At 39.3% G+C, this 15,058-nt stretch overlaps 1 protein-coding gene across 11 annotated transcripts in view; it reads left to right on the plus strand.

Annotated features, from left to right (window-relative positions):
- Nucleotides 1-15,058, plus strand: part of LOC117419969 (neuron navigator 3) — a 260,529-nt gene that overhangs the window by 145,278 nt on the left and 100,193 nt on the right. For all 11 annotated transcript variants that reach the window (XM_058985646.1, XM_034926203.2, XM_034926198.2 and 8 more), the window contains one exon: nt 14,829-14,946. In XM_058985646.1, the coding sequence (XP_058841629.1) occupies nt 14,829-14,946 (118 nt within the window). The remainder of the gene's footprint in view (nt 1-14,828; nt 14,947-15,058) is intronic.

Raw genomic sequence — 15,058 nt, forward strand, 5'->3', positions numbered from 1 at the left:
ATTGATACATGGCCTCTTGAAGTGAAATTAAATATAGGATTATGTAAGCTTCACAATTTACCGCGGCAAATTTGTATTTTTATACAACACACATTATTTTTATGAATTATTATAGGAGGCTGTTTGGTCCACTGGTTAAAGAAATGGGCTTGTAACCAGGAGGTCCCAGGTTCAAATCCCACCTCAGCCACTGACTCATTGTGTGACCCTGAGCAAGTCACTTAACCTCCTTGTGCTCCGTCTTTCGGGCGAGACGTAATTGTAAGTGACTCTGCAGCTGATGCATAGTTCACACACCCTAGTCTCTGTAAGTCGCCTTGAGTAAAGGTGTCTGCTAAATAAAAAAATAATAATAATAATATTATGAAAATCGTCAGCTCTCACCAGCTTGTGCCTCCAGCAAGGTTTTTTACATAGAAGCCATAAGCTCCGACTCAGAATTTCTCATCTAAAACTCCATGCTGATATTGTGCAAGAAGTATCTGGAATAAAACCCAGGGTTTTCAGAGAGCTGTGGTACGCAGGGAACCATGGTTTGGTACCAGGAAAGCTGTTTGGTTTTGCTGCTCTGTATCACCTCTGTCAGCAGGCATTGAGCTCCCCCTGCTGGAGGCTTATCAGGACTACACCCGCAGTTCCATGGTGACACTAAAATAATGGCTGCAAATTCATAATGAATTCCGGCTGAACACTACGGTAATAACACCTGAATAGCTTATGCTCTTCCTCCAAGTTCTCAAGGTATACATTTTTAATTCAGCGCTGTTAATTCATGTGAATTTAATGACCCGCGTTCATTATATGGACCATTATGAATTTGCGGCCATTATTTTAATGTGTTAACATGTTTATAGTGTGTGTGTGTGTGTGTGTACATACATACATACATACATACATGCATACATACATACATACTCTGCTGCATTATGAGCATCAACAATTTACTTAAAGCCACTAGTGTTTTCTACTATTATAACAACCTTGACTTGCATAAAGAAGGAAAAACATTGAGTGAAATAACTCGCATCACTTGAATTTCAAGATGTGGTATCCAAAGCATAATCAACAAGTACAGAGAAACTTCATCTGTAATTGACAAACCCAGGACTGGAAGACCCAAAAAGCTGTCTAACAAGGATGAGCAATATTTGAAGATAATATCGTTAAGGAATAGAAAGAAGACAATCATTGAATTCTCAACAGAACTGGCAGAAGGCACAGGTGTCATTGTCCATCCATCAACAGTCAAAGCACCTTTGACCATTGTTCCATAGTCCAATTTCTGTGTTCTTGCGCATATTTTAGCCTTTTAGTCTTGTTCCCCTTTCTTAACAGAGGTATTCTTACTGCAACACAAGTCCTGATTTCAAGAGTGACCTTTGTACTGTTGATTTGATGGACAATGGCACCTGTGCCTTCTGCCAGTTCTGTTGTCAATCAAATGCTCTTTGAAAAAGCTACTATGCATGTGATGACAATTATATATATATATATATATATATATATATATATATATATATATATATATATATATATATAAATGACACATACTCGCAGTGCACTGTGGGTAACACCTTCGTATCAATATGAAAATGTTGCCCTCCAGAGAAATGTATTGTGTGCTGACTAAATTTATTGAGGAAAAACACACGTGTAGCAGCCCAGCTGGTGCTGTAGAATGCAATATGGATGAAAAGAACCAGGCAAACACAGCAGTTTCGGTACTGGGTTATGGGGAGGTCTGCCTGACACTGAGAGCAGATTACCTCATCTTACATAGGGTAATCAAAAACTTACATTTTTTGCTGGTTTTGCCATAATGATAATTTCCCAGCAGGCTAATTAACTACATGAAGAACAGTGACTAAAACAGCCCCTATATTCACATTTGTTCCATCCTACAAGTGTATAGAGTGATTAACATCATTTTACAACAATTTAATTTTCAGATTTTGTGTATGACAGCATAGGAAAAAAAAAAAAAAGAAATCTAATACAGCTGTCAGAAATAGACTTTAGTCAGTGGAGCAAGTGGCTAGGGGGGTTGTAACAGTTGTGCATATTCCTGGTTAGGCCATTTGCTGGTTTGAGGCTGTGGATAACATTTAGAGGAGTTGTATTTGCCCTTGAAGACATCCTCACCGAGATGAGAATTGAGCTCGGCAGATGACTGAAAGGTAAGATTGAAATATACAGAAAGCTAAATGCGTTGGCAGTGTTTTAGCGTGGAAGACAGCTTGCGTTTCATCTGAAGATGGTTGAAAAGCATTGGACTGGAGGGTATGAAAATGCTCACAGCTGGTAAAAGAAATATAGGCAGCACTTCTTTGTTTGGTGAACAGGCATGGCACGCTCCTTCCTAAGCAGGGAAAGTCAAGATCTCAAGGGAAGTGCTATGTGTTATGTTTGTGTAATTGGGGAAACTTTTGAATAGTCTGTGGCAGAGCCATGTAATGAGAGCACAAGGTGGGGGAGTCTCCACTGGCCATGTGTGGGTGTTCTTGGGACAAAGGTCACAGTTCAGGACTGCTGTGACACCGTAACAAGAATCACAATGCTGTATGACTTCACTGTGCTTCCCTTTTATATTTCAAATGTAATTACTTCTGAAGCCTGAAATTCTACTACTACATGAACTGATGGTTACACTTCAGGCAATGAATGGGAACACAATAGGCAGTTCACATCATTAGGGTTTGGATGAAGCTTTTCATATGAATAAGGGCGGAATTTATCAAGAATTCATGATTAACTTATGTGCGCTACTAATGTAACATTATTCAACAAGTTTCATTCGACTTAATGAAGCAAAATTTGTTAATTCTATAGGGCAAAACATTTGGCCATAGGTGTACATAGTGGTTCTAGGCTATACATGTTTGGTGGTGATGATGTTTTTAGGAATCCCATTAACTGGTCACCTGACTGATCTCTTCTGTGATGTGGTTCTTAATTGCGAGATCAATATGAATACATCGCTGTTAAGTGCATGCAGTAGATGATGGCCCTGGAAACCCTAAAGTCTTAATGTTTCAACTACAGATGAGACATGGCACAAGCAGTTTCCCCACCTGCTGCCCTGCCAATCTGTCATGGCCCAGTCTGCGAGGGGGCTTCCATTAGGGAGCATTAACTTCAACGGCCGCCAAATTGAATCTGTGGAGACGCTGGCACTTCTCCTGTGTCATCTTCAGACAGCACATGCTCAGCCAGATCTTAACTGCAGTTTCAATGAGATTTTGAAATACTAATTCCTCTTAGGAAGTTTATGGTGCGACCCATATGGTTCTGTACAGATTGTGTTGGTAATCCTGTTATGACCGGAAGAACACAGCTAGCAGCCCTCACAACTCGGTTGCAGGTAGGAACGGTTAAATTAGAGCTCTGTGTTATTTCTTACAAGTTAACATTTTCAATGCATTGAAGAAGAAAAAAACACAGAAAAAAACCATGTGGCAACCTTGCACTCAAAATGGTCTCTTTTTGCCCTATGTGCTCTATGGGATTTTGTATTGAGTATTCAGAAGGGGTAATGCATAAGGACAGAACAATTGGAGAGAGAGAGAGTACTGGCAAACCTTTCTCAAACTCTTCCCCTGTGGATGGTGATCAGATGCTGTATTCTTTTTGATGTCGTTAAGAGCTGGCAACTTAAATGCTTCCAAAGACATGTGAGGGACTGTTGAGATGCCAACTCGAATTGAGATTCAGACTTGAGTCAAGGAGAGGGACACATAGGGCAACTTGCGACAATCTCAGAATATTTATAAGGCATGGGGTTGTAAAAATACAAGGCATGGTTTGTTAAAAATATAAGGAGCCCTTATATTTTAAAATGTCCTACAGTGATAATGAAGGCCATGCACACAGCCCCCCCCCCCCCCCCACCTGCAGAATGTCATTATGGGTTCCAGTTTTTATACAGTCTGGCATCCATGTGTTTGAAGTTATAATGAAAGATCAATTGATAATGTGCTTCAAAATCTCCACATTATCGGAAGCTTTAGCCATATAATGTCTGCATGTGGGTATAAACTGGTGTCCCGCATTATTTATTATTATTATTTTTTTAAATTTAGAGTGACCAATTATTTTTATTTATTTTTCCCGCCAATTTGGAATGTCCAATTATGTTTTTTCTCTTCACCGCAGCGAGTCCCCACACAGCACAGACGTTCTGAGGGCATGTGAGCGTCCTCCGATCTCACAAGCCTAATGCCAGAATCACTTTTACACCGAGCAATCCAGAGCAGAGGTGGGTGGGCTACCAATCCTGGAGAACAGAGATCAGCCCTGTGTTTTATCTACTCTGAATATGCTCGATGTCTGGCCAGTAGGGTTCACTGTTGCACGAGTCCTTGCCAGTTTCCCATCCCTCACCCCGGGAGCGTCAGAGCCCAGCAAAGTTCGGCCTCTTTGCACAGCCCGGACATGGACCGGTGCCGTCCGTGCTGTGTGACTCGTCCTGCGCTCCCAGCGGCAGTGCTTTAACTGGATGAGCCACTCGGGGACCCCTGTGTCACGCATTCTTAATTTTAAAGCTGTGTTTCTCTAATTATACAGGTTGTTTGCACTATGTTTGTACAAGGTCTTTACTAAAAGCATTTAAATCATGTGGAATGGTATCTTGCATTATACTTAAGACCAGGGACTTTAGCTGGAGGACATACAGTAGACATATTTGTATTCTGTTTGTATTTCTATAAAGTTGAATTAATGTTTCCTTAAGAAATTCTACTTAGTTATTTTTTTAAATCCATTGCCTAGCTTATTTAATATCAAGCTCGAACGGTGCAGAACAGTCATCTCTGATCCAGATAAGTCCAAGTTCCTGACTGATCAAATTAAATTAACGCCCAGCATGCAAACCTTTTGCTGTCCTAATAATATTCCTAACTGTGCCTGCCATTGATAAAACTATTCAAGGACAGCAAAACAGTGGGCAAGGATTGAGAAATGACTAATGTTAACAGGTTCTGACTCCCCTTGTCTATGTGGGTGACAGTGGGACCCATCGTAATTAAAGAGTACTGGAATGCCCAATTAAATTTAGCAGGTTAAGATGGCCAGGGAAAACTAAGAACATTTATACTCTGTGTGGCCAGCATTGACTAAAAGAATGCCTCATCAAGGTAAAGCATGTAGGAAATGGAGGGAGGGGGTATTGGAAAAACAGTGCTGTTGCTCTTATTTCATGCTTTCTAATTCTTATTTGATCATGCATAGCTTATGACACAGAGCTTATTGCTTGATTTGTTCAAGCACATGATTGAAACTGTTAGCACATTGCTGCCAGACAGAGGAAGCACATAATCTACACATTAGCTTATTAGAGGATAACATCTGGAAGAAAAATGGGCACCACATTTTACAAGATTATGTATTTATTTATTTATTTATTTATTTATTCATTCATTTATTTTTGCCTGTGGAATCGTGCCAAGAAAAACCGTCAGTTAGATTTTTGTATATTATTATCTATTTTTTTTTTTTTTACATGTGGTCTCCAGTCTTTCTCCTCAATGGGGTTTGCAGGCCTTTGTGGAACCCTGACCCAAAATTGCATGTTTTCTGTTTCCATATTGCACTATAATTTATTTACAGAAAAACACACAAACTTCCAAGCAAGCTGCTAATTACAGTGCGGTCACTGCCCAAAATATCTATCACTGGCTAAAAAGGAATGCCTGTAACTTTTCAGCACCAAGTTGTTGGTTTGGTACTGTTAACTTTGGTTATATTTGTTTTGGCATCCATTGAGGTTTTGCACCATAGCTTGGCATCTTTTTTTATTCAGTGCCTTTTTTTATTTCAATCTCTTTTCTTTGTGGCATTGGGGCATGATCCTTGGAGCACAGCCTTATCTCAGTTTACCAGAATGAATGTGGTCTCAAATTTGGGAACCCCTTTAACAGCACTGTTTTATTCTGTCTTTCTACACGAACCAGATTTCAGATAATTACCAATAATGTGAGAACTGAAACAGTTCTGACATGCGTTGCCTCACTTGTGTGCTGCATCAGTTTTCACAGGCACATGTACACAGACGTAGTGTTAACTATACAGAGAAATATGCTGAATATTCATTTAAAGGATTTAAAGGTAATGACAAAAATCCAGTAAATCTTACCAAAAATGTATTACCATCACAGTGACTTAAGCAAAATTCACAGAGCGCCCCTTGAATACCGTTGTCATTGTAGTTTTGCACTCTTTCTTTACCAATCCTGTCATTTCTTTCTTAACATAAGCCCCCAGAAGCAAACTCATCCATGCTGGGCCTCTTCTTTGTAACCAGTCACCACTTTTCCTGTCACTTTTCAGGTACTTACAATTGTACAAGAAGCAGAACGTAGGAGTTAAACTGACCTTTGGTGGGCTTATAGATGAGGATTTGAAGGACTTGTGGAAAAGCAATTGACATGGTAATCTGTCTCCTTCACAGTTTAATAAATGTACAAACATGAACAACACGCATAAATGTTGTTTTGGGTTGTATTGCACAATATTAGCAAATAGTTTGAGTTTAAACCAAGAGAAACCATCAAATGTGTATAAGTAAATAAATCCATAAAACCAAAACCATAAAATGTGTCTAATCTTTACATGCAAGTAGTTTGTCATAGGGCTACAGAGGTACTGTTGACCTCTTATTTCTGCTTTGTTGCCATCTTTAAAAATGGATTCTTGCAAAGTTCTGTAACAAGCATTCATGAGTTATAGATGAGCCTTTAAAGGACTTGTGGTGAAATAAGCACATTTCCATCACTGAGCTTAAATATATGGCCTGGTTTCATACCTGACCTGTATCTTCCACTACTCAAAATATAAGCAAAATCAAAATCTTGAGGTGGGAGGCTCTGGTTGAGTTGACGCGGAATGACCCTACTTGCTTTTTCACATTTTGACTATATGAACCAGAATACCAAATGACAGAGGAACCAAATGCCCAATTGCATCAAATATCATAGGTGCTGGAAACGCTTTTTTCTGCTAGTAGTGTAGAAACTCAGACTGCAATAGGAATGCTGTTTGCATCAGTACATTGATTTCTTTTAAAGAATGATCAGGGTCTGTTTGCATCGTTGCTTCGTTCTATGAAAGATGCACACTAAATACCTGAGTAATTTACATACTAATTACAAGAAGTTCTGTAAGACTTACATAAAGGGTAATAATGGTGTGACCTTTGTCCCCTAGCAGTATGAGGATTGCTTATATAAAATCATGAAGCACAACAATTTGTTTCAAACATTCTGCTTTGCCCAAAGTCAGTGTGTCATTTCAGAGAAACAATAAACTAACGAGAAGCCAAGGCCAGTGTGGTGTTTATTCCTCGGATAAATGTCCTTGTCTGGGTTTCCTGTTCCATGGCCATTCTCATTTTGAAGTGGTTAAGTACTTAAGATCCTCTTGCCAGGAGAAACCGTTATAGTAACTGGTCCTAATTAAGGACTTTGGCTGGGCCAAGCAAGTCATATTTAGTGCTCCAGCATGGCTTCTCATAGGGTCTTTTGAAGTGTGCAAAACATTATTGACTGACATGTTTGAAGAGAATACGTCCAAATTTTGTAGCGCCCCATTAATGCAGTGCTCTGGAATGTGATTGATTTTGCTGGAGTGGAACGGGGAGAACTACCCTGCAGCGTGTTAACTTTTGGATTGGGATTTCGTCCTGTATAAGCCAGCATGGATACTGTTCAGCACACCACTGCTGTTTTAATATATGTCATCCCTCTCTATACACTCCAGGTCACGAGGATGAATCTCGGGTCTGCTGGTTTAGGTTATGATGTGACCTAGAGCAGCGTTGAGATCATAGCAGGTGGAGGCCACAAATTAATCTTTACACAGAGGGGGGCAGAGACAGTAAGGCCAAATTTATCAAGGCTTACATGCCAAGTCCAGTTGTGACTTTTTTGTGTTCACTGCCTGGGTAAGGTGTAAAATTTACACATTCTGTTTACTCTTGTACTGTAAAGTACTTCCTGCCCACCAACAGGAAGCACTTCATATCTTCAGCTTTGTTTCTTCCTCTTTCCTCGGCCTGTGAAGGAATTCACGTGTCTGCTCATGAGGGATCCCCACAGGATACGCTGGAGGTCATATTGGTTGCTCTGAGTGTGCAATACTCATTTTTTGCTTAGTGCTTGAAGGGGTCCTTTCAGTGCCTTGGGCTTAGCCTATATTAGCATAGCAACTCATCCAGGCTGCAGAAAGAAGATATATCAGGTTTTGTTTTGTTACTTTTGAATTTTGTAATATTAAATTATAATTCAAATTGCACATATACAGTATAAATCCAATACAAATAATAAAAAATACTTTTATTTAAAATAAGGAAATATATCAAACACATACAATTTAAATATATACAAAATGACTACACTCTGTTTGGGGAAGGATTGAATAGTGCAAAAGGAAAAAAATGAACAAGCACTGTATACCTTTAAACAGTGCAGTAAAAAGTGCTGCTGTAGTCCACTGGAGAATATAGTTTCTCTGTATTTCAGAATTGTGCCCCCTTTTTTTTTATTTAGTCGTTGCCAATTATTTTTTATTATTTTCTCCCAATTTGGAATGGCCAATTATTTTTTTAGGCTCAGCTCACTGAGGTGTTCCTGGTTAAACAGTTTTAAACAAATACAAATGAAAATATGATTGCTGATCTGTGGCCTACTTTCCTTTTGCAAGTATACCGTGTCTCCTCAATATTCTTCTGGGTAGAAAAGCTCCCTGTGTCCCACTGCTACCAAACTACTTAAGGTAGTATTAACATTTAAGATTGTACATCTCCAAGTACAGTGTCATTTACTGAATGCTGCATTGTAGTATTTTGCATTTTCTGGGGAAACCATTTTCTGGGGCTTGTTACTGGACATTATTAGACTGGTAGCATGTATTGTACATGTTTGTACATGTATTATTGCTTTTATATCTATTGTTCATATTATATTTAGGCTATACTAGTTATTATAGGTGTTTATTGTGTTTTTATTCAGTACTACTATGTATTAAAAATGAAATTGAATACATTTCAGTCACTATAAAGTATCCCTGAGTTATGGAATTTCACCCCTGGGATTTAAATCAAGACTATAGAGATATGAGACTCACAGCTGCTGTAATACTTTTGTATTGCATTGTAAAAAATACTAAAGCCTATTTTTTAAATTTTTTTGTCACCGTTATAATTTGTATACAATTTGTAAAAAAACAAAAAAACAACCTTAATGTTGCAGAACTTTTCATAAACTACTTGCTGCCCTAAAACATTCTTCAGTGTTTGCTAGGACTGTAGTTTTGCTACATTGACATTACTCTTCTCCTTGTTTGCACTGGATGAAAAACTCCGCTCAGGAAATCAAGACCATTACATTAATAGTCTAACAGGACTTTCTACAAAAAAGAAAAAAAAATTACAGGTTTTTCACTACTGTTACAATTATAGCTTGTTAACCGGATACTGTAATTGCCATACAAGTTGGCTTCCAATAAAGAACGTCTCGAAAGCAGGCTGCTTTAGTGATGGAGTGCAGCTGGGGGACCACTTAAGATACAGTAAGCACATATTGATGGATGAACCTCTTTCATTTCCTCTGAAAATAAAGACCTGCTGCGTAAGATACAGCCTGGCTCGACAAGCTACACTCAGCGTGCACGCACTGGCAACTGCATGGCTTGCTTGAATTGATTGGTGATGAAGTCAGCTGATAGCTGAAAAAACAACCAAATGATCACGTTAATGCCATGTGCCCCTTTGACCGCTTGCTTGGGTTATTGTTCAAGTGACTTTGGGGAGAAAGATTCCTACTGTCTGCTGGAACTCGCCCCACAATTGATATTAGCCTTTCCGTTTTCATGGTATAAAAACTATTCAGATTCAGTTTATTTCTTACAACTTATGACACCTTCAAACTGCAGGCTGAGATCTGTGTTTAAACAGTTGCTGCTGCTTTGTAGACACAGAAAGCCTGCTTCGATAAAACAGAGCTTGTGAAGTCATATATAACCTCCTGCTGTCATAGCTGAAGCATTAACTAGGGTGAAGGGAGCTAGTGTCCCTAGAGGAGAAACTACTTTTGAGGTAAACAAAAGGGACTATCAGTAAGGGTTGCTTCTAAAAGTAATAGGCCATACTGTAAGTGTTACTGTATTTGTAAACCGCTTGCATCCTTCTGAATGCGGACAGTAAATAAAAAGTTTATTTATTTTCAATATAATTGTGTGTGTGTGTCATACACTGTAGGTTGGCAGACTGCTCTTTTTAATTTCTTTCATGTCCTTCTGCAAAGACGGGACAGACTAAAGAGACTGCTGGCAATGAATACAGTGATCATTTTGTGAATCTGGTTATAAATCTATTAGTTTGCGTTGAAACCATGCATTTGCCTCGCTGTGCTATGTATATGCATCTATGTATGTATGTATGTATGTATGTATGTATGTATGTATGTATGTATGTATGTATGTATGTATATGTGTAATATATATGCTGCTTTTGGCTTTTTCAGCACTGGCATGTTCTGTGGCCAGAAGCTTCTCAGTTCCATCAGTTAGCTAACACCTCCCAGTGGAAGTTTGGAGCTACTGCACGTTACTTACATTACCTGCAAAACCGATAGGCACTGCAATGTGACCAGACTATAAAGCAATCCATCTGCTATCTGCAAAGCAGAGTCACATTGGCGTGGAACAGATTGTTTTGTTTATAGAGTATGCTGAAGAATGACTTCTCTTCTGCACATACAAGGTACAATGAGAGGGATGGGGAGGCAAGAGGAGGCTTGATTAATTATTTTTTTTGTTTGTTGGGGGGGGGGGGGGGCGACCTGCTGATTGATTAGTGAGTCTGAGCTTCTGTGTTTGACTTATGTGCCAGCTGTACAGTGGAAAAATTAGGCAGGGTTAGGGCAAAACATGATATAGAAAGAAAACGAGCGAGTCACGCTTATTACCAGGAACAGAAAATGAGTCAACGGACTGAGACAGAGGGGTACAGTATGATATTCCTAACTGAGTAATCCATAGTTCAGGGACATACAAGAGACTGGATCTGTTTTGTTTAACAGGCTGCAGATTCTTGCTGCAACAAAAGCCCATCTTTGGAATTAGATGCTGGAATGATTTTATGAATGTTTTGGGTCGCGTGGGAAACAGGGTCAGATGCATTTCTCTTATTTATTTTAGAAATGCCTTGTAGATCATTTTGATATGCAACTGTTGTGTTTCTGTGGTGCTTGACATTAATTGTGTGTGTGTGTGTGTGTGTGTGTGTATTATATATCTTTCTATATACTGTGGGAGCTTTGTATTGATATCAGAAATCATTTAATTCTAAAGTATTATTTTTATTGGACTGTATACTATCTATGCCAAGCTGACTTTTTAATACAGGCATGTACATTCTTTATTATGTTTCAGTAGAAAGAAACATGATAGGATACTGTACTTGAAATGTGGCCTCTGTAAGTGAAAAAAAAGATATACGGTATGTGTACAGTAGCTTTAAATATATTTACAAAAAATGCCTGCAAACAAACCTTAAAAAAAAAAAAGAAAAAAGGTCTTCAGAATATAACCGTTTCACCTGACTTTCAAAGACGACACTTAATTTATTTAAGGGTAATTAGTGGCAATTTCCTATGAGTCACATCAAAAGTATTCACGCAGGAGAGAAACAGCAGTACCCAATCCATTTTCATTCTCTATTGACTTCCTTAAATGCTTAAAGAATTAGTAAGTTAAACAAGCAGAAAATGATTTGGAAAGGAACAGTATACCCGGCTCATTTGTGCCTTGCACCATTCTTCCAGCACGTATGTAGATGCCGGAGGAGTGTATTGCTATATTTGGGTATTTGTTACACTGTTTAATTTGCTTCCTTTCTCTGTGAATAATAAATGGGGTGAATAAAGAATGTGTAAAGGAAACCAAAGCAATGCTGATTGACGGCTCCTTTCCTAGAAATGCCTGCTTGGATTTAGTTTTTTTCTAACAGTTTCAAATTGCAGTTTTAATTATTGTGCCTTCTGAGGTTAGAAAAGACTGTGTAAGCAAACAGGACCACACAAATGCCAGAATGAAGCTCCTGCCTTTAAACTTGTGTTGGTGCCGGAGCACAGCCTTGCACTTGACAGAAGTCATGAACGGATCATTTAAAACTAGGTATATAAACTTGCATAAGAGGATTTTTTGGAGGAAGTTGAGAAATCTGTGCTTTGAAAGAACAGGCAGTGTAGAGTTAATGAGACTGTATAAATGTGGTTTAGAAGCTGTTCTGGTGTAAGAAGTTGAGAGTATGTGACTGTGGCACTTCACTTGTTCCTTTTAACTCAATTTTATTGAAAAAGCTCAAAAAACCACAACAAATAAGCCTTTGAAATTGTGCCCTTTTGAAGCTTTTCAGAGATACGTTATCAAAAGAGGAAGAAAGGAAAGTTAATTAGACATGGAGGGGGTAAAAATGTCTGTTTTATTTTAATAAGAAGAAAAAGACGTAACAAAAAACCGTTAACAGTGAGTGACCAACCAACTTCAGCAATGGAAATGCTTTATGCAAAACTAATCCCGCTAATTGATATTGTCTATGATGTTTAGTGTTTCCTTATGGAATCAGCGTCGTATACGTTGAAGTGGGTTTTCCTGTTTATAAACTAAACTAACTAAATTAGTTGGTGAAAAATAAACTATGGTGTGGCTGCCACATAGCTAAACGAATTAGGAGGGAACTGAATAAACAGTTGGCTAGCAATTTGGATTAATCTAAAGACCACAAAAACAGAAAAGTACAGAGCAAGACTACCCAGGTTTTATTGTTCATCCGATGGACCTCCACATGCCTTCGTTTGGGTCCCTGTGGCAAAGTGGCTGGTAAGGGGAACAGGTGTAGCGGTGATGCGGTGCAGGAGTGATAGGCAGACAACGATAATCCAGTGAAAAAATGCTTTTATTTTATTTCCTGGTCTAGTGACCGTAATTAATAATCAGCCCCGGCAATACACAACGATGTGTAGAGCGCGGGGATGAAAACACAGGGTACAGTCCTGAACAAAGAAACAAAAACACGTTCACCCGTCTCGGGTGCGTGCAGTCGTGCAGGTGCTGCGTGAATACACTTTATTCTGTGACAGTTCGTGATGTGGTGATCCGGCTTGTGCTGGCCCACGGCGACAGGTCCGGATGTGCTTTAGCAGTCTGGTGATTTCAAAAACACAGACAGTTATTTTACAGCGACAAACAAACACAAACACACACACACACACACAACTCTTTACAGAGTAATACAGCAGCTCTCTATTATGTCCTTCTCGGTCGTTGGCTTAACCCAAACGAAGGAAAAGAACAGCGTTACCCTGGCCCCTATATGTAATCCCGCATGATATCTAGGTAAACGGTTGCAGCTGCCTTATTACTTGCAGCTGCCCCTCGTTTACCTGTCAAATCAGTACGGTCTTACAACAGAGTCTCGCTTCTTTCCAGGCTGACCCAGTTCCCGGTCCCGGAAACGAACTGGCCAGCCCTTCCAGATACTTCTCCTCCCGTTCTTTAGCGCCCTCACAGGTCGGGAGGAAGATTTATCACCAGAACTCATTGTATTTCTGTCACAGTCCCGTAGAGGCTAACTTCACAGACCCCATGATTTGAAACTGGCTACCCAAATTTCAGAATCAAGTGCCCCAGATGAAGAGTTATTTGAATCCACTGTATGTCTTATGGGATAGTGTGAAACGCGTATCCACAAACGAACCACTGCCTTTACCACTTTCATCAGTTGGAGCGCCAGCTTGCGTTAACATTCACTTTGGTCTGATGGGTAAGCTGAAACTTTGAATTAGTCTTCTGTAAAAGGTATTGAGCGCACGAGTTCTGCTGTCTTAAGAAGCCAGCATTAAACCCCAGCAGTGGATTGCATTTACACTGCATGCCTTTGATGATCAGTGGAGGACATTAGTAGCATAGGTGATGTGTTCTCTGCTACTTAAATAAATTAACACAAAAATAAAGGAACATCACTGGTGGGATTGGAAGGGAGGGTTCTTAGCACCCTCACATTAACGAATTATATGACTTAAAAGGTATGCAGTTTTACAGGAAAAACATATCCAATATATTGTTTACTGTTTTGCAACCCTGGAGCCATGCTACCACATTCGCAGAGTTCCTATACCTTATATTTGTGGAACTTCTTGGGTGTTGTGGGAAATACGAGTGTGATTTTGCATTAGGATACACACCTCAGTTTTGCATTAGGATACACACCTCAGAAAGCACTATTCGCCCCTTCCAGGTTGAACCTCATCTCAACCACATTATACAATTAAATTAGGTCGTTTTATCTTCTCCTTTTCAATACATGAGGTGGTAGTTTTTTAAATCGGAATTTGGAGGCTACATGCAGGTTTCCAGACAGGTGCTAATGTTTGTGCTCCGAAGTGATCTTGTAAACAAGTTGATAAATATTTCTTTCAATCTGCTTAGTCATTAAACACAGTGTGCTGTTTCCAAAGTTTGAGATGAATTACAATTCCCCTAAGTACCATACTGTGGTAAGCTTTTCCTGCTTCTTGCGAGTTATACTTGCAGAGAGTAGGGGCTGACTGATTTGCGACCAGACCAGCAAAAAGAGGCTGTGTTTGTTTTCTTGTGTGGTCAGAATGGCCCTGGTATTTAAACAAAAGTGACTCATTTCTAAAATAGGAAAATCATAAAAATCTATTTAGCACAGGGTTTCCTTTTCAGCAATAGCTGGATAATGCAATCCAGAATAACCTCCTCTTTCACATTTAAACCGACCATTCTTTATCCTCCTTATTCTCCCCATGCAGATTTACACTGATTGGGCCAATCACTATCTTGCCAAGTCCGGTCACCAGAGGCTAATCAAGGACCTACAGCAGGACATTGCAGACGGAGTTCTATTGGCAGATATCATCCAGATCATTGGTAAGCATCATTGTAAATATACAAATATGTCTTGAGAATTTTTCAATCCAAGGGGAAGTGGCCCCTTTTTAGCTAACTCAAGCAATGGCACAATATGTCGTCCAGCACATGA

This window comes from Acipenser ruthenus, chromosome 14 (genome assembly GCF_902713425.1).
Source record: "Acipenser ruthenus chromosome 14, fAciRut3.2 maternal haplotype, whole genome shotgun sequence".
NCBI classification, from domain to species: domain Eukaryota; kingdom Metazoa; phylum Chordata; class Actinopteri; order Acipenseriformes; family Acipenseridae; genus Acipenser; species Acipenser ruthenus.